Source organism: Amblyraja radiata, chromosome 4 (assembly GCF_010909765.2).
Source record: "Amblyraja radiata isolate CabotCenter1 chromosome 4, sAmbRad1.1.pri, whole genome shotgun sequence".
Taxonomy (NCBI): domain Eukaryota; kingdom Metazoa; phylum Chordata; class Chondrichthyes; order Rajiformes; family Rajidae; genus Amblyraja; species Amblyraja radiata.
Genome location: NC_045959.1, coordinates 51,897,440 through 51,917,988, shown reverse-complemented (window position 1 = coordinate 51,917,988; position 20,549 = coordinate 51,897,440). Strand labels below are relative to the sequence as shown.

General features: G+C 45.2%; 1 protein-coding gene across 1 annotated transcript; it reads left to right on the top strand.

Moving 5' to 3' along the window:
- Nucleotides 1-395: 395 nt before the first annotated feature.
- Nucleotides 396-16,981, top strand: fam210a (family with sequence similarity 210 member A; the record flags this gene model as incomplete). Its single annotated transcript, XM_033020385.1, has 3 exons — nt 396-844; nt 15,428-15,539; nt 16,420-16,981. Coding segments are annotated over 3 exons (795 nt in total), but the record flags the coding sequence as incomplete, so codon positions are not given.
- Nucleotides 16,982-20,549: the final 3,568 nt, after the last annotated feature.

Here is a 20,549-nt window from a genome sequence, read left to right as displayed (position 1 = left end):
AAAGTAAGTATAAAATTAGAGGGCATTTTCTTTACATGCATTATTAATAATTTATAACTTCATTATATTGGTAGTAGTGAAAGATCCATGTAACTGTTCACGATCTCCTGCAAGTAGAAGAGGCAGAAAGGTTTTGGTTTACTATGTTGAAAATGAATTCTACCCTCAAGCATGTTTTTACTGAAAAGTGGAGGAGTCATCAAGTGTACAGTGACTGGAAAAATCATTAGTAATCTGACTCAACATGTTTTGTAATACCTGATTTTTTTTTTTCCTTCCCCCCCCCCCCCCTCCCAGTTCTTCCATTATTAGACTAGCAGTTATCAGACTGGAAACTTAAAAATGCAGAGCTACTTCCTCCAAAATGTTCTTTGGCACACGAAGCAAGTCTGTAATGTCCGACACTGTGCCGCTCGCATATTCCAGCCACATGTGGGAAGACGCCGTTTCTTCTCCCTCACCCGGGACAACTCATACACACGTCCTGCTCAGTTTCTGCGTTAGAACAGAGGAGGCCAGAATCCCAAGTGGAATCATCAACCACGGACCACAAGGACACTGCCAAAGCCAAGTCAAACGACGCCAAGCCGGAAGACCCCACGTTTTTACCGAGGAGTGACCCAGATCAAGACCCCTTGACTGACACGGTCCAAAAAAAATACTTTTCCGAGACAAAAGTAAACCCAGAGGTGGTGGATGTAGAAAAGGATCCTCTCCAAGACCATTCCATCGGTCTCTTCCAGCGTTTCCAAAAGACATTCAAACAGTACGGGAAAGTCGTGATCCCAGTGCATTTGTTGACATCCAGCATATGGTTTGGTACATTTTATTATGCAGCATCAAAGTAAGTATGTTGCATGTTCAATTGTTAAGCTAATAAAACAGATTGTAAACTGAAAACTCCTTACTGGAGCATTATTCACAAATATGAACTTACAAATTTGTATGATTTAGAGTTTTCTTGTGATTTCATGATAATGTTGTTGGGATATTGAGTTAAAATGTTTCCGGCCCAAATTTACTGTGGTGAACATGCTTTAGTGAGGCCTGAAACTCTTCTAAATTTGGCGTCAGTGCAGTAATATGGCAAGGCTTGTATAACGCCACATTTCTAAACACAAACATTGAACCTCGTCTCTGCCAGGTGAAAGGTTTTATTGAGGACCTGGCGCTATAATGTTGAGGTGACAAAAGGTGATCAGTTGATGGTCAAGCATTCAGCATATCCACACATGGAAACCTGAGCACACTGGGTAAACTATTTTTAAGTTGTAGAAGAATACGGCAAGGATGCCTATCTGTCCTTCATACCCATGCAGTCTCATTCAAAGAGTAGCCTATTCATAGAACATCAAACAGTACATGAACGGGCCCTTCAGCCCACAATGTTTGTGCCGAACATGATGCCGAGTTGGTCTCACCTGCTTGCTCATAAATCCATATCCCTCTATTCCCTGCACTTGTGCCTATCTAAAAAACCCTTAAATGCCACAATCAAATCTGCCCCAGCACCACCGCAGTCCCCCATTACTCTGTGTAAAACAAAACTTGCCTATACATCTCCAATAAACATCCCCCCTCTCACTTAATAGCTGTGCCCTCTAGTATTGGACATCATTTTATATACTTCTATCGTCTCCCCTTAACCCCTTATGTTCCAAGTCTATCCAGCCTCTTCCTGTAGCAGAAACCCACTATCCAGGCAGCATTCTGCTAAACCTCCTTTGCACCCTCACCAAAGCAAAGTCTTCCCACTCCCCTGTATCCTAGCAGCCCTGAACACATTTACAAATCTACTAACTTCCATAGCTATCTAAACTACACTTCTTCCCACCCTGCTTCCTGTAAAGACTCTATCCCCTACTCCCAATTCCTCCATCTACTTCGCATCTGCACCCAGGATGAGGTTTTCTATACCAGGTCATCGGAGATGTCCTCATTCTTTAGGAAACTGGGGTTTCCCTCTTCCATTATAGATGAGGCTCTCACTAGGGTCTCCTCGATATCCCACAGCTCCGCTCTTGTTCCCCCTCCTCCCATTTGTTACAAGGACAGAGTCTCCCTTGTCCTCCCCTTCCACCCCATCAGCCATCGCATACAGCATATAATCCTCCAACATTTTTTTCCACCTCCAACGGGATCCCACTACTGGCCACATCTTCCCATCTCCACCGCTTTCTGCTTTACGCTGAGACCGTTCCCTCCGCAACACCCCGGTCAAATCGTCCCTTACCACCCAAACCACCCCCTCCCCAGGTACTTTCCCCAGCAACCGCAGGAGATGCAACAACTGTCCCTTTACCTCCCCCCCCTTGACTACATCCAAGGACTCCGACAGTCTTTCCAGTTGAGGCAGAGGTTCACTTGCACCTCCTCCAACCTCATCTATTGCATCCGCTGTTCCAGGTGTCAACCCCTGTTCATCGGCGAGACCAAGCGCAGGCTCGGCGGTCGTTTTGCTGAACACCTCTGCTCAGTACGCCTTAACCTACTTGATCTCCCGGTTGCTCAGCACTTTAACTCCCCTTCCCCCTCCCATTCCCAATCTGACCTTTCTGTCCTGGGCCGCCTCCATTGTCACAGTGAGGCCCAGCACAAATTGGAGGAACAGAGGTATGAACATGAATATTTTGCATGGGTAGCTTACACCCCAGCGGTATGAACATTAACTTAAATAACTTTAAATAGCCCTGGATTTCTCTCTCTTCCCCCTTCCCAGTTCTCCCAGTAGTCTTACTGTCTCCGACTGCATTCTATCTCTGTCCCGCCCACTCCCCTGACATCAGTCTGAAGAGGAGTCTCCACCCGAAACGTCATCCATTCCTTCTCTCCAGAAATGCTGCCTGTCCCGCTGAGTTACTCCAGCATTTTGTGTTTACCAACACATTTAATGTTCCCTTTCTTTATTCCCCGCTCAGTTTATGTCCTTTTGCCATGTAGCTGTTCCTGTAGCTACCGCTCTTAAACCAGTGGAAATAATTTCACTTGGTTTCTTTTATCAGAAGGAAAACCTCCCTTCAAATCTCATCTTAACTTTCGCTGTTGTCAGGAAACTGCACTGATTCTTTAGGCAGGTTACATTAAATAATTTTTAATCCATGGTGCCATTTGGATAACTGATTTGTACTCCTCGATCATATTAGTGTAGGATGCCAAAACTGACCGCTGAAGCGTCAGTCATTATATAATGGTTAGCATAACTCCATCGCCCTTATAATCTGACTCTTTATTCTACTGCCTTCAAATTATTGTGAAGCCTTCATCCCTTTTCCTGCACAATCTTTAAATGTGTACCATTTTAGTCTGAGTTGATCAGCCCACCCTGTCTATGCTGATCGTTGACCCATCTATACCAATCCCATTTACCATCACTTCTGTGTCCTGGCAATACATGTACCCATCTAGACGTGAGAGTCTCTGCCTCTACCACCCACGTAAGCTGTGCATTCCAAATTTTAGATAAAATTGCCCCTCATCGAATTGCTTTGCATTTCTGTTGAAGCTGCAGTTTATGTGATCGATTTATTTGTTGGTAAATGTTCTTGAGAACTGCTGGTATTCACTTTTTGTTTGTGCAGCCCCCATTTCTGTGACATTTTATCTACTGTTTGTTGAATGATACAATGGGGCCAGGTCTCACCTGGTCTTCTTTCTACTGTGGTACTATGCATACCACTGGAACCTGTTCTCTGCTCTAATGATTGATTACTAAACCACAGCCATTCAAGATGTGTGGACACCATGAACACGTTATCTAAGAAAGGATGCCGAGATCTCTGTAAGCTAATGACAACCCACTATTAGAAAGAGAAGAAAACCACCTGCTAGGATACAAAGTGCTGGAGTAGCACAGGTCAGATTGATGACCACCTGGTTATTGCCTGGGAAGTTAGATTTGATCCAGAGCAACTTCACCAACTGTTGCAGCAGCAAAGATACCTCAGCAGAGCAATAGTATATCTGTCTTAACAACTCTGGAATGGCTAGATATTGATTGATAAGAAGATACAGCATGGAAACAGACCCTGGGGCCCACAGAGTCCAGCCTGACCATAGATCACCCATTTGCACTAGTTCATTGTTACCCCACTCTCTACACACTCTGAGCAATTTACAGAGGCCAACTAACCTACAAACCCAGGTGTCTTTGGACGGTGGGAGGAAACCGGAGGAAACCCATGCGGTCACAGAGAGAACGTGTAAACTCCATACCGACATTATGAATGAAGAAGCCGTTGTTTATGTAACTCTTTCAGCTAAGATATTCCTCATCTGCTCTTGGGCTGGCAATTCAATGTGCGATGATTTGGAGTATTTCTCATTTCTCAGCACGCTCCAGCTCAAACACACATGAAAGAGTTGCATATCTAGGTCAATGAATCCTCAACTGTGACAGTTGCATTTAGTCTCATGCTGCAAGTGCTAGCATGAGTTCCACTATCAGTGATTAAAGATGAGATTGTTGCCAGTTTTAATTAAAATCTTATAAAGCCTCTGCAGTTTAGTTTAGTTTAGAGATACAGCATGGGAACAGGCCCTTCAGCCTACCGAGTGCACGCTGACCAATGATCACCTGTGCTCCAGTTCTATCCCAGGGACAATTTGCAGAAGCCTATAAACCTACAGATGTACACATCTTTTGAACGTGGGAGGATACCGGAGCACCTGGAGAAAACCTACGTGGTCACAGGGAGAACGTGCAAACTCTACAGTCAGACCCATAGTCAGGATCGAACCCAGGTCTCTGGTGCTGTAAGGCAGCAACTCTACTGCTGCACCACCATGTCACCCTTTAAACAATTGAATACAGAGTCTCCTCACTTCACCACTGACAGTTTCTGAAAACCTAATTGGGCGAAAGGTTAGGCTTCCCAAGAAGGGGTGAAGTGCAGTCTCTCTCCTCCAGTTAAGTCTTGGCCTGTGCTGTACTGACTCTTACAGTCTAAAGGAATTGATTAGACTTCCCAGCTGGCAAATCTGTTTGCTGAGGTTACCTGGTCCCATTCATTCACTGTGACTGGCCTAAATCAATCATCAATAAAACTTTTATGTAACTGGGAATGGAATGACTGCATAACAATTAGACGGACTGTTGGATTACAACATTTACTGGGGTCTGAAATCCAGAAATTGATTCCATCTTAAAGTTAATACAACATGATTTCTACTGAACATCTATCATTTAATCAGGAGTTTAATTAGGCAATCAATTAAAGGCCAAGCAAGTCCAGAATAGTTATTGTGAATTATGTATCATTAACATTAAGCATTAAATCTATGATCTGCTTTTCTCTGTGGCTGGGAGGATAATGTTTTAATTCTGATAATCAATTTTCTGCAGAGTTTAAAATGGTATTCATTATGCAAACAGCACAGGAACAGACCCTTCGGCCCACAATGTCTGTGATGCCAAGATCTGCCTGCACGTGATCCATATCGTATCTGCCTCCATCACCACTACATCTAGCAGTATGTTCCAGGCAACCCAAAAAAAAAAAAAAAAAAACCCTGCAAATCTCCTTTAAACTTTGCCCCTCTGACCCTAAAGCAACGCCCTCTAGTTTTAGGTGTTTCCACTCTGAGGGGGGAGGGGGAGAATATTCTGACTCTCAACACTATCTGCACCTCCTATAACTTTATATACTTCAATCAGGTTTCCCCTCAACATCCGACACTCCAGAGAAAATAATCCAAGTTTCTCCAATCTCTCTTTGTAGCTAATGACTCTGCTAATGCAGGCAGCATCTATATTATTACATTACTAAAACTCTCATCTTGTTTGTGGGTGTGCGTGCGATTCTTGCCCTGAATTACACCAAAACTGTACACGATAGCGCTACAATATTTGGACCACCTTACCATTATCCTGTGGTATGGTGTGTTAAGTTTCGTTCAGATTGATGGTAAATTTTACGTTATTCACATGGGAATTAGGAGCAACACTAGCAAGTTTGCAGAGGACACAAAGCTGGGTGGCAATGTGAACTGTGAAGAGGATGTTAGGAGGTTGCAGGGTGACCTGGACAGGTTGAGTGAGTGAGCAGATGCGTGGCAGATGCAGTATAATATAGATAAATGTGAGGTTATCCACTTTGGTGGCAAAAACAAGGGGGCAGATTATTATCTCAATGGGGTTAGGTTAGGTAAGGGGGAGGTGCAGCGAGACCTGGGCGTCCTTGTACACCGGTCACTGAAAGTTGGCTTACAGGTACAGCAGGCAGTGAAGAAAGCTAATGGGGTGTTGGCCTTCATAACAAGAGGATTTCAGTATAGGAGTAAAGAGGTTCTTCTGCAGTTGTATAGATTAGATTAGATAGCCTTTATTGTCATTCAGACCGAAGTCTGAACGAAATTGAAGCAGTCATACATACAATACAATACAATAAAAAACAGCAATAAACACATATTAACATCCACCACAGTGAGTCCACCCAACATCTCCTCACTGTGATGGAGGCAAAAGTCTTAGGTCTCCAGTCTCTTCCCTCCTCTTCTCCCTCTGCGCTGAGGCGATACCCCCCGGGCGATGTTACAACTGTCCCGCGGCTCAAACACCGCGGCCCGGGGTGGTCGAAGCTGCCGGGCTCAATTGTGTACAGTTTTGGTCTCCTAATTTGAGGAAGGACATCCTTGTGATTGAGGCAGTGCAGCGTAGGTTCACGAGAATGATCAGGGCTCGAAATTAACGGTTGCCTGGGTGCCATTGACCACTCAAAGCGCCGCCGGGCAACTAAGCACCGAGTGATTTTGCCCGGCTTGGCAACCAGATACTGGTTTGTACCGAAGATAGACACAAAAAACTGTAGTAACTCCGCGGGTCAGGCAGCATCTCTGGAGAAAAGGAACGCGATGTTTTGTGTTGACGGTGACGGCTGTATTGCGTGGGCAAGATACTAGGTGCGGGGCGAGGAAGGGTCGGAGCGAATGACGCCCCCGTACAGCGGCAGCAGTGGCCGCGACAGCGGATCTCCCTCTCCCTCTCCCTCTCCCTCTCCCTCTCCCTCTCCCTCTCCCTCTCCCTCTCCCTCTCCCTCTCCCTCTCCCTCTCCCCTCCCCCTCCCCCTCCCCCCCCCCCTCCCCCTCCCCCTCCCCCTCCCCCTCCCCCTCCCCCTCCCCTCCCCCTCCCCCTCCCCCTCCCCCTCCCCCTCCCCCTCCCCCTCCCCCTCCCCCTCCCCTCCCCTCCCCCTCTCCCTCTCCCTCTCCCTCTCCCTCTCCCTCCCCCTCCCCCTGACCCACCCTCCATTTACCCTGCACCTTCCCCCATTCATCCTGTAGTGATTTACCATTCATCCTGCACAGACCCTCCGATCCACACTGTACTGACCCCCCCAATTCATTCTGCGCTGATCTCCACCCCCCCCCCATCCATCCTGTACTGATCCTCCCATTCACGAAGAATGGGGGGAACAGTCTGAAGAAGGGTCTCGTCCCGAAACGTTGCCTATTTCCTTCGCTCCATAGATGCTGCCTTACCCGCTGAGTTTCTCCAGCACTTTTGTCTACCCCCATTGTGTTGACGGTGACGGCTGTATTGCGTGGGCAAGATACTAGGTGCGGGGCGAGGAAGGGTCGGAGCGAATGACGCCCCCGAACAGCGGCAGCAGTGGCCGCGACAGCGGATCTCCCTCTCCCTCTCCCTCTCCCTCTCCCTCTCCCTCTCCCTCTCCCTCTCCCTCTCCCTCTCCCTCTCCCTCTCCCTCTCCCTCTCCCTCTCCCTCTCCCTCTCCCTCTCCCTCTCCCCCTCCCCCTCCCCCTCCCCCTCCCCCCCCCCCTCCCCCTCCCCCTCCCCCCCCCCCTCCCCCTCCCCCTCCCCCTCCCCCTCCCCCTCCCCCTCCCCCTCCCCCTCTCCCTCTCCCTCTCCCTCTCCCTCTCCCTCTCCCTCTCCCTCCCCCTCCCCCTCACCCACCCTCCATTTACCCTGCACCTTCCCCCATTCATCCTGTAGTGATTTACCATTCATCCTGCACAGACCCTCCGATCCACACTGTACTGACCCCCCCAATTCATTCTGCGCTGATCTCCACCCCCCCCCCCCATCCATCCTGTACTGATCCTCCCATTCACGAAGAATGGGGGGAACAGTCTGAAGAAGGGTCTCGTCCCGAAACGTTGCCTATTTCCTTCGCTCCATAGATGCTGCCTTACCCGCTGAGTTTCTCCAGCACTTTTGTCTACCCCCATCCATCCCGTACTGAACCCCCCCATTCAACACCACTGACATCCCCCGTGCTCTCCCCTCACAATTTTACCTACTCCAACCAACACGTACTAATTCACCTGCCTCAATCCATCCATTCTGCACCGACTGCCTTCTAACCACCCCCTCCCCCTCCCCGCCATCTATCCACCCCACACTGATTCACACACACCCCCTTCCCTGACCCTATTGTCCTGGAAATGTCTTCAGAGCGAATATTGACTATGTTTGATAACGGAATGCAATCAAATGTGTTTTAATTCCCAATGTTATTATTTGTTTTAATCCATAAAGATGGATTAATTAAACTGTGAACACGTGAAACATTAAAACCGCAGTGTTCGATTGTCACTGCTACCGTTGACACGTTATTACAGAATTCATTTTAACGGCTCTTAATATGGAGTATCAGCACTGTAGTTATGTAATGAGCAACATTCACAACTATACGTATGCATATATGTTACCATGGTCCAGGATTTATTGACACAGGTTGATCATACACTGAATAATCCAATTGTGGTGCGTGGGTCTCAAAAAGGAAGAGAGGAGTCAAGTATTTTGAGAGGCACCTATAATTGTGTTCCTCCCGGTTGTAGGGAAGTCCAAACGAGAGAAAGATTGCACCCAAACCCCTGCCTTTAAACCCTCTGGTTAAGGGCCGCCTCCGGACTGAACCACTCCCGTGCCGAGGGGTTCGACAGTTATAATGACGCGACCCTTGGGAGCCGCCACACAATCACATTTTTGTTTGGAAGTGGCAGGAACTAATAGAAATTGCATTAATTGCAATGTGTAGAAAGAGTTGAGATACTGTCTTATAATTTTGCTGCATGTCATTGTGGGATATATCATGTCTTGATTGGTGAATGTTTAGTTTGTGACTTTATTTGAAGCAGAAATAATATGTGAATGCGTCATTGAGTATAATTCCGACTGGTAACTACGCGCTTCGTCCGAGCACATTATCGCACGTGTCATGCAAGCCGTCTTAAATGACCACCTAAACTGTCATTTGGCAACCTAAAAAGCTGCCAAGGGTGCCCGGCTAGCAACAGGGAAAAAAAGTTAAGCGAGAGCCCTGTTGATCCCTGGGATGGCAGGACTGTCATATGAGGAAAGATTGAAAAGACTAGGCTTGTATTCACTGGAGTTTAATAGGACTGGACAAGCTAAATGCAGGAAAAATGTTCCCAATGTTGGGCGAGTCCAGAACCAGGGGCCACAGTCTTAGAATAAAGGGGAGGTCATTTAAGACTGAGGTGAGAGTTGTGAATTTATGGAATTCCCTGCCACAGAGGGCAGTGGAGGCCAAGTCACTGGATGGATTTAAGAGAGAGTTAGATAGATCTCTAGGGGCTAGTGGGTTCAAGGGATATGGGGAGAAGGCAGGCACGGTTATTGATAGGGGACGATCAGCCATGATCACAATGAATGGCGGTGCTGGCTCGAAGGGCCGAATGGCCTCCTCCTGCACTTCTTTTCTATGTTTCTATGTAAAACTTTTTAAAAATTACTTTTCACTTAACTTCTCAGTGTCAAAAATACAAATCCTTGCTGGTCCTGCCCGCAACAATGTTGCAATCACAGGACACTGAATCCTGGCATTTTTTTTAAAGTTTAAAATGATGGAGGGTGAATAAGGGGAAATGAGCTGCCCCAGCACAGTTGGGGCCTATGGGTGAATGTTGGAATATTGTGTTGGGAACGGGTGAGGGGTGGAATAGGCCTCCCGTGGGGACTATGGGTGAGTGGTGGAATATTGCATTGGGGGAACGGGTTGCGTTGGGGGACCAGGCCTCCCGTGTGATAAGGACCCAACAGGTCCCACTTTGTCTTGCTTAATATATAAACAGTAGAGTAGCTCAGTGAGATTGTCTGCTTCTGACAGATGGATGTAATGTTTGTGATTCTGAAGAGGTTCACAAGCTCTGGATCTGTGGCAGGTTTACCAGCATGTGAGCCTGGAGATGAGGCCCCAGTGTTAAAGCCACTCTGGTTTGTGTTACATCTCCATGTTCACCGCTATTAATAAAGGCTATCCCATGGTCCAGAATGGGGTTAGGTTTGTGTAGTTTACACCTTACACCCCCCCCCCCCACCCAGTTCAGATTCTGATTATTTTCCTGTTACATACACCAGGGTGTAATGAAATTCCTTATTCGGCCGAAGCTCATTGAGTAAACAGAATACCGCATTGACAGATACAATAAATAGATCACAAAAGCAAATATAAAATTTGTGTGTTGCTCCACCAAGTATGCTACTCAATATTGGTGGAAGGTGAAGATTTTAACACTGATAGCTGTTGATATTACCCTCTTAAGGTTGAACTAGGAGCCAGAGTCGGCCATTTCACCTGCTCCATCCAAGGTAATGGCTCTCCCCCCAAATACCTTCATGTTATCCATATCTTGGATAGCTTTAATATCCAGAAATCTATTGATCTCAGTTTGAATGTAATCAGTGACCATTATCAGTAACAAGGAATTTGAAATTGTGAATGAAAAGACTTTAATCCTAGTTTTAGATCTTTCAATCTCCTCTGTGAGAATATCCATCCTAACCAGCCCTCTCAGTATCTTGTATGTTTCAGTGGGGTTCATCTCCAATTCTAAATTCTGGAGAACAGAGGCCTAATCTACTTTAAAAAAAACACAGTGCTGGAGTAACTCAGCGGGTCAGGCAACATCTCTGGAAAACATGGATATATGACATTTTGGGTTGGGACTCATCTTCAGACGAGTCTACCTAAACTCTTCATCTGAAATATCAGCCTTTCTGGGGCCAGTCTGATGAATCCATTGCATTTCTTCTGCAACAAATATTTCCTTTCTTTACCGAGCAGTTCAAAATTGTCCTTAATTTTCTTTTGGATCTTCTGAAATCATTGAAGATTATGAATAATCGGGGCCCCAAGATCAAATCCCTCTGTTTGCTCGTTTGTCACAGCCTGCTAACCTGCGAAGGGTCTGTTCACCCCCACTTTGTCTTCTATCTGTCAATCTATGTACAAGACACACTAGTATATTACCCTCGACGCTATGTGCTCTAACCTTGTTCACCAACCTCATATACACTTGTTTCCTTCTCAAATGTACCAAATTAATCTTCAAATAGCTTTTCCTTTAAATCAGGGGTCTCCAAACTATGGCCCGCGGGCCACATCCGGCCCACAGCAAGCTCTTAACACGTTCCATGCGGCGGGCTATTTAGCGGGTTCTGTGGTAGCGCAGCTTTAGAGATACAGTGCGGAAACAGCCCCTTTGGCCCATCAAAGCGATGCCCGTGCGTACTAGCACTATCCTACACATACTCGGGACAAATTCAATTAACCTGTAAACGTGGAGTGTGGGAGGAAACCGGAGCACCTGGAGAAAACCCACGCAGGTACAAACTCCGTACAGACAGCACCCCGTAGCCAGGATGAACCCGGGTCTCTGGCGCTGTGAGACAGCGACTCTGCCACTGCACCACTGCTCCTGTGTTGCAAAGCAAATTGTGCGGGGTGGTAGCGGGGGAGCTAGTTGGCGGCAGGGTCGGTGTGTAGTAGTCTCCCCCCGTGACATACAAGATCCTGAGCTGACCTGGACCCTTTGACCTGATCTCCGCCGACACGTGCCGGCGCGGCCAGGGGAATCCTCCCCTCTCTCTCTCTCTCTCATCTCTTTCACTCTATCTCCCCCCCCCCCCCCCCCCCTTCTCTCCCCCCTCTCTCTCTTTCTATCGCCAGCCCTGCGGAGATCGGCGGTTCTGTAGCCGTGTGTGTGAGCATTATGCGTGCGTGGGTCTTTGTTAATATGCGTGAGAGGTGATCACAGTGCGTGTGTGAGAGGGAGAGAGAGATAGAGTGTAAGAGAGCCTGAGTGTGTGAGTCTGTGTTTGTGTGTCGGTGTGCGGGAGTCCACGTGTGCGTTTCTATGTGTGTGTGTCTGTGTATGTCACTGTGTGTTTCAGTGTGTGTGTATGTCACTGTGTGTATAGGGAGGTTGCACGAAAGGTCACTGGGTCATAGGGCTCGACGCACGGAGCCGCTAAATCCAACTGGAAGACATCCGTCACTTCTGGTATGTTATTAATGCTAGAAACGCGTACTTTCTTACCTGTTAAAAACCGCCAAAATGTTGAATTTTTGCGCTGAAAACAATTGTGGGAGTCGGAGTAAGTGTGAGAGATATGTACCCAACTTCAGAATTCCAAACGTGAAGCGAAATGAAGGTATAGAGAAGCGAGAACTGAAGGGACTACAGCAGCTAAAGTGTTTGGTAAACATTGAAAATATTGGGAATTATCACGTTTGCTCACTGCATTTCATCAAGTAAGGCATTATTTGTGTTTTTTCTTGATTCCTTTGGTATCTAAAAATTCTCAGAAGTGATAAATCTGGCTGTAAATTTTTCTTCAGATGCGTTTTCATTTTGTATGTAAAATCCCACGAGAACCATGGGCGATTTAAAAAAAACAGCACTCTGGCTGTTGTTGTCCCTTCAGCTCTCGTTTTTATCTACCGTCATTTCTCCTCACTTTTGGAATTCTGAAGTATGCTAAATGTCTCACACGCTTATCCCGATTTCCATAATTATTTACAGCGCAAAAATTGACAATTTCAGTGGGTTTTAACGGGCCCGCTACGCTGGAAACAATGGTAAGTGTCTACCTGCAGCACATCGCGTGTAATCCATTTGGAGTAGCCTAGCAACAGTACAGGTCATGGGTCGTGACCCGACTGCCGTGGAACCTCCCTATATGTGTGACATTTCTTTATTTTTTCCTACGGCCCACAAAAATGTGCCAAATATATAATGTGGCCCTCATGCTGAAAAGTTTAGAGGCCCCTGCTTTAAATAAATCTGCATTGATTCTGTTCAATCCAGTCTTGATATCTCTTTCTTCATTATACGTTTGCAGGTGACCAATACAAGACCAAGTAGATAATTCTGTGTTTTCTCTTTCTCCTTCCTTAAACAGTTTGGCCACTTTTGTTTTTACTCTATTCTGCCCCGAACCATTTCCTGAACCAGCAGAACTTTGCAAGTTGTTAACCAGTGTGTTCATTTTCTCGATTACCACCTCTTTCAAATTACAGACTAAAATCATCAGGTCCAGTAGTCAAGAGCGTTTCATTGTTACGTACTACAAGGGAACAATGAAATGTTTACCTGCTGTAGCATAACAGATCCATGTGCAATACAGATAAATATATAATAATCAAAAATACAAATGACTAACCATAATACTGGGTAACTATAATACTGCAAAATTTAAGTCCATAGTATAACCAAAGATAATGTCTGTAAAAGATCATTGTTGCTGAGGTTAATGTTGTGTAGTGTTCAAGAGCCTGATGGTTGCTGGGAAGAATTTCCCTGTTGGGCAACTGCACCAACCTATCAACAACTTGAGAGCAGTCCTGAGCTACTATCAACCTCATTGGAGACCCTTGGACTATCTTTAATTGGACTTTACTGGACATTATCGTGCACTAAGCGTTATTCCCTTTATCATGTATTTGTACACGGTAGATGCCTCGATTGTAATCATGTATAGGTTTTCCGCTGACTGATTAGCACGCAACAAAAGCTTTTCACTGTACCTCAGTACACGTGACAATAAACTAAGATTATTGAACCGAGAAACTGTTCTTGAACCTGGTGATCACGGTTTTCAGGCTCCTGTACCTTCTTCGCGATGATAGAAGTGGAAAGAGAGCGTGGCTAGGGTGGTGTGGATCTTTGATGATATTGACTGCCTTTTAGACCATTTGATGGTGAGGAGGTCAGTACCTGCGATAGACTTACTGGTATCTCGGATCTTCTCAATGTTTAGATATTAACTTCTTAGGCAGAATTTCTTCTCAAATGCAATACTTTCATTTCCTTAATTGTACATGTTCTTTATTATATCTCAGAGGCTGTTTGTATCTACAGTAAAGACAAACAGCAAGGTCATGTTTAATTCAGTCAGTTTGCTTTTTTTCTCATTAGGTTCTCCTGTTTCTATGCATAAAGCACCCACGTTCTCCTTTTTCTAATGCTTTTGACATGTCTGGAAACCCCTACAGCCCTTTTGTTTTTCACGAGCTTACGACCGTATTTTTTTGATCGAGGACAAATAATTCTCCTTTATTATCATTTGTTCCTGCTGTCCACAGACATTTTTTTCCTGTCTCCGATTTGCATTCTTTATTGCAGCCAGTCTTGGAACAAGCACAGGCAGACGCTTACCATCGGCCAGGTTGTGCACTGTGCCTTGCCCTCAGCTCCCTGCTGGTCTCTCCATAGAACACTGCTCCTGAGCCATATTCTTCCTTCTAGCTTGGTCCCAAGGGCAGTCAGTAACAGCTTGTGGATTAGAGAAAGATCTGTTCCAATGTTTTGTAAACTCTGACTTTCTGAGCTCCAATGAATGTTTGTGTGATTTCACCTTGTGATGTAATCATTGATGACAATCTAAGATGCATTCCTTTCAAGGTCATTCAATCCTTCCCAGTGTGTGGTGCCCAGTACGGCTGCTTTTAATCTTCCCTGCAGCAAAATCTCCACTATGATTATATTTTGCTTCTTGTGATATAACACAAGACCTCTGGATATATTTTCTTGCATCCATGTCGAGTTAATGATCCATGTGGAAGAATCACAAGTCGTCAGACCTCCCTTTCTCTGTTTTTCACCAGTTGGAAAAATATTGGTTGTGTCTTTTTGACATCAGATTTATATGCATGAAATCCATTTGCTGCAATAACCTGTGAAAGAAGGAACACAACCCTGATTGGACTGATCCAGGATGGGGAGGAATCTGCCTAGAGACAGGAAGTACAAAAACATTAGGCAGCAATGCAAGACTTTGAATGCATAGGTAACACATTAACATTGCTGTAGAAACCAAAGATCGTAGAAGGCTCTAGTATCTTTGGTAGAAACTGTCTGTAGAACTGAAAAGTCACCTGTCCATTCTCTCTCCGAATGCTGCCTGACCCGCTGAGTTCCTCCGACACATTGTGCTGTGATCCAGAAATGTAACCAGATTTTTTTTTTTACTCAGTTGCTCAAATTTGACAAAGTGATGTTATAATCATCACTTTTTTTAATATAGTGATAAATGGTGATAATTAAAGTGAAAAGTAATAATTCTTGAACTGAACCATAAATAAAAACCAAAACTGTCAAACCTATTTATAAAAGCATTGTTTAGCGGAAAACCAATTTTGTTTTATATGTTCTTTCCTTTCAGGGGTGTTAATGTGGTCCCATTCCTAGAATTTGTTGGAGCGCCGAAAGGAATAATACAAATTTTGAACCATTCCACGGGTGGAAATGCACTGACTGCGTATGCATTGTACAAGGTGAGTAGAGTTGTGTTAACTGGCCTTTCCATTGCTGTGCATATGGGATCCTGCATATTATTGCCCTCTGCTGGCTAAAAGGTGGGGGGGATGAAACACGGGGACATCACTGTATACAGATTCCCCTCTAGATCTTCCTCACTTCCCTCATTGGCACTGTACAAATATTGGAGTTTAGTTTATCGTCACGTGTACTGAGGTACAGTGAACATCTGATCCCTTCAGCTCTGCGGCAGCAATCACATGATGTAAACAGTAGCTGTTTAAGAAGACAATTTATTTCCAAGCTTCTAGGGACAATTAGATGCTGTGCTGTAGATTGCTTGGCAATGAAAGCTGCCATCCTCGGGTCGGGTGGGGGGTAGGAATGATTTAGTTTAGTTTAGAGACAGCATATGGCCATAGACCCTTTGGTCCACGAAGTCCAAGCCGACCATCGATGACCCAATGCTATCGCAATTTCTCATCCACTTGCTACACACTAGGTGCAATTTACAATGACCAGTTAACCTACAAACCTGCACGTCTTTGGGATGTGGGAACCGGAGCACCCGGTGGAAACCCCCGCGGTCACAGGGAGAACGTGCAAACTCCATACACACAGACAGCACCCGAGGTCAGAATCAAACCCGGGTCTCTGGCGCTGTGAGGTAGCAGCTGCGCCGTTGTGTGCTGTTATTCCATTTATCATATATCTGTACACTGAGCGGCTTTATTGTAATCAGGTATGGTCTTTCCGCTAACTGGATAACGTGCAACAAAAGAGCTTTTCAGTGTACCTCTGTACATGCGACAATAAACAAAACTATCACTGACATCTTCGATATTGTGGACCTTTACAACTTACCATTCCTCAAATTTGTACTTGTCTGTTTTGCAGCTTGCCACACCAGCTAGGTACACAGTGACCTTGGGAGGAACTTCGCTTGCAGTGAAATATCTCCGCTCCCGTGGTTACTTGTCCACTCCGCCTCTGATGAGGGTTTACATACAAGACAGAATGGAAGAAACTAAAGAGCGATTTTCTGAAAAAATGGAGGAAACAAAGGAACTGCTAACCGAGAAAATCCAAGAAACCAAAGACATGGTCTCCTTTAGGAAGAAAAAAGAATGAAGAATGTGGAGGACACACTAAAAAAAAATTTCTACCCATGTTAAATCTAAGAACTTCTGTCACCTCCTCTAGTTTTCAAGTTGAAATGATGCACATTTTGTGGATGTAAACTGCTGCTATCTCAGATGCCAGTCGTTTGTTATGGTGCAGAAGAACAGCTGAAACCATTTCCAAACGATTGTGTCATTTTTGGCAGTAAGATTTAATCATTTATATGGAAGGAGTTGCCAAAAAGTTTAAGAAATGTCCTACCTGTGCAAACAGGAATCTAAATGGTGAAACTTGTCCTTGCACAGTGGTTGTAAAATAAACTGGTTCACATTAACTATTTCAGTGGTCCTCTTGGTTCACTTTTGGTCAACGAAAGTCAGAAATGTAAGCTGAACCTTTTTTTTTGTTTTCTGTGATACCTTCAAATTAAATAAAATCCTATCACTTCTAACATGAAGTACATGAAGTTCAACAACTAAGTTACAGAGATAGGTTGAATAAGTTAGGTCTTTATTCTCTGGAGCGCAGAAGGTTAAGGGGGGACTTGATAGAGGTCTTTAAAATGATGAGAGGGATAGACAGAGTTGATGTGATCAAGCTTTTCCCTTTGAGAATAGGGAAGATTCAAACAAGAGGACATGACTTCAGAATTAAGGGACAGAAGTTTAGGGGTAACATGAGGGGGAACTTCTTTACTCAGAGAGTGGTAGCGGTGTGGAATGAGCTTCCAGTGGAAGTGGTGGCGGCAGGTTCGTTGGTATCATTTAAGAATAAATTGGATAGGCATATGGATGAGAAGGGAATGGAGGGTTATGGTATGAGTGCAGGCAGGTGGGACTAAGGGAAAAAAATTGTTCGGCGCGGACATGTAGGGCCGAGATGGCCTGTTTCCGTGCTGTAATTGTTATATAGTTATATGGTTATACATGTATCCTAACACGCAGTGCACGAGTGATAAAACAGAAAATGATGGGAACACTCAGGCAGCATCTGTGGAAAGAGGAATTGATGTTTTAGGTCCAATGCATTTCATCTTGAAACACTAACCCATTTCCCCAAGCTGCTGAGTGTTTCCAGTATTTTCTGTTTTTATTTCAGATTTCCAGCCACTGCAGTTTCTTGATTTGCACTTAACAACAGTTAAGACTGCCTAATTGTCACATGTACTGACAATAGAACAATGAAATTCTTATTTGCAGCAGCATAACGGGCCTGTAACACAATACACATGGAGTGAACACGTGCAATAACAGAACTCTACATAGTGGATTTTGGGTTTAGGGCTCCCGTTGCACCTCCCCCTACTTCCGCCCGTTACCCGATGAGCTGGCTCAAAATGACGTGCTTCTGGTTGCGAGAGTGAACAGCATGAAGAGTGTGAGTACCGGGCCCGTCCCTGCCGCAACGCATATGGGACCGGAGACTCAGCAGTCCCATGGCCTCGGAATTCCCATTTGTTTAGCCCCCGACACCACGCTTGTTCCATCTCAGACGGGTTAAACTATATACCCACCCCCTCACTCGGTTATAGCGGACAATCGGCAATAATGGACACTATCCGTGGTCGGTTATTGTGAGGGTTTCCTGTAGTTAGTTTATTGAATTTGTTTATGTATTAATGATCCCAATACTAGTGCAAGAAAACAGTAACCCAGTTTGGAATTTGCTTGGCTCACTTGGCTCCCAAACTTGGCTTAAAGAACTAAATTCCATAACATGGTGAAGTGAAAGTGACTGTTCATAAGTGATAGGAGCAGAATTAGGCCATTCGGCCCATCGTCTACACCATTCAATCATGGCTGACCTATCTTTCTCTCAACCCCATTCTACTGCCTTCTCCCAGTAACCTCTCACACCTGTAGTAATCAAGAATCTATCTCTGCCTTCGATATCCATTGACTTCCTAAATAAATGTCCATTTATTCTGAGGCTATGACCTATGCTCCTAGACTCCTACGAGTACACAAGGGAACGCTGAAGTCAACGAGAATCAAGGGTAAAACTCATCAATGATTAGAGCTGCAGTTTGCAAAGTGGGTGGTGGTTGTGATTGGGACGACAGATGGCACAATGGGCTAAGTGTTCGGCTGGCAACCGGAAGGTAGCCGGTTCGAATCCCGCTTGGAGTGCATACTGTCGTTGTGTCCTTGGGCAAGACACTTCACCCACCTTTGCCTGTGTGTGAGTGATTGGTGGTGGTCGGAGGGGCCGTAGGCGCAGATTGGCAGCCACGCTTCCGTCAGTCTGCCCCAGGGCAGCTGTGGCTACAGAAGTAGCTTACCACCACCGAGTGTGACTGAGGAGTGAATGAATAATGCGATGTAAAGCGCCTTGAGTATTAGAAAGGCGCTATATAAATCCCATCCATTATTATTATTATTATTGTTGGAGCTTAATCTAATCTCCTAGGATGTCAGTGCAGACCTTCCTCAATGCATTGTCCAGGGGCCCACGATCTTGAAACTGCTTCATCAACAACCTTCCTTCCATCGTAAGGTTAGAAATTGGGCTGCTTGCTGACAAATGCACCATATTCAATTGCATTCATAATTCAACAATTGAAATAATCTGTCTTTATGCAGTAAGACCTAGATGACTAAGTTACAAGTTGTAACACGTGCATCTCAAAAACTATCGGGCTTTGACTTTCCACAAGAGCGTTCCAATCACCTTTTCTTGAGGTTCAGAAGCATTGCTGTCACCATTTTCTTTCTCCCACCCTCAGCATCTGGAAGTCTCCATTCATTGGAACTTCAACTGGACTGAAGAAGGGTCCTGACCTGAAACATCACCCATTCCTTCTCTCCAGAGATGCTGAGTTACTCCAGCATTTTGTGTCTATCTTTAGCAACAGAAATACGATGGCTAAAAGATGGGTTCTGGCTGTGAATGACTCACCTCCCAGCATCCTAAAGCCTTTCCACCATCTGCAAGGCACAGTTCGGGAGCATGATGGCAAACCTTCCACTTGCCTGAATGAATGCAGCTCCAAGAACTCTTTAAGAAGCTTAACACCAGCCAACATAAAGTAGCCTGCTTAGTTTAGTTTATCGTTATGTGTACCAAGGTACAGTGAAAAGCTTTCTGTTGCGTGCTATATATCAGCTGAAAGACTGATTGAAATCGAGCTGTCCACAGTGTAGGGTGCTCCAGCTGAAATATTAATTCACACCCAACATAAGTGCAATGGTCCATGTGTATGGACTAGCAACAAAATGCATTCAGTTACTCATCCAGGTTACTCCGACTACCTGCAGAAATGTGCCAGCAAAAAGGCCAAGGGTGGTATGCACCTGTGAATATCATTACCAGCTAGTTCCCATCCGACACACACTATAATTTACCAGACTTTACTGTACCCCACTTGTCCAGCTTTCTCTTCCCGATTAAAATCAGAAGGGTCCCAACCTGAAACGTAGCCTGACCAGGGAATGGACAGACAATGTTTTGGGTCCCAGCCTAAAACGTTGTCTATCCATTCCCTCCACAGAAGTAACAAATGCTGGAGTAGCTCAGCAGGTCTGGCAGCATCTCTGGAGAAAATGGATAGGCGACGTTTCGGGTCGGGCCCTTTTAGACTCCAGCACCTTGTCTACCCTCCACGTAAGTGCTGAGCTCCTCCAGCACTTTGTTTTTTTTGTTGATGAATTTACTCCCTGAAACAGCTTAGAAATCCTACCTCGCTTGTTGAAATACATTTTACAATCCTTAAAAATATTCCTGCATCCATTGTAAGAATTCTGCATCTTTTATATTTCCAACATAATTTATGTTGTAATTAGCACTGTAAATGATATTTCCCTACTTAAATCACCCTGTTATTTTTGCACTGGAGATTTGCCTGTATATTTGTTTGTTAGGTCTTCCTCTAATTACTTGGGGGTCTCCAAGGCCCTCCCAGTATT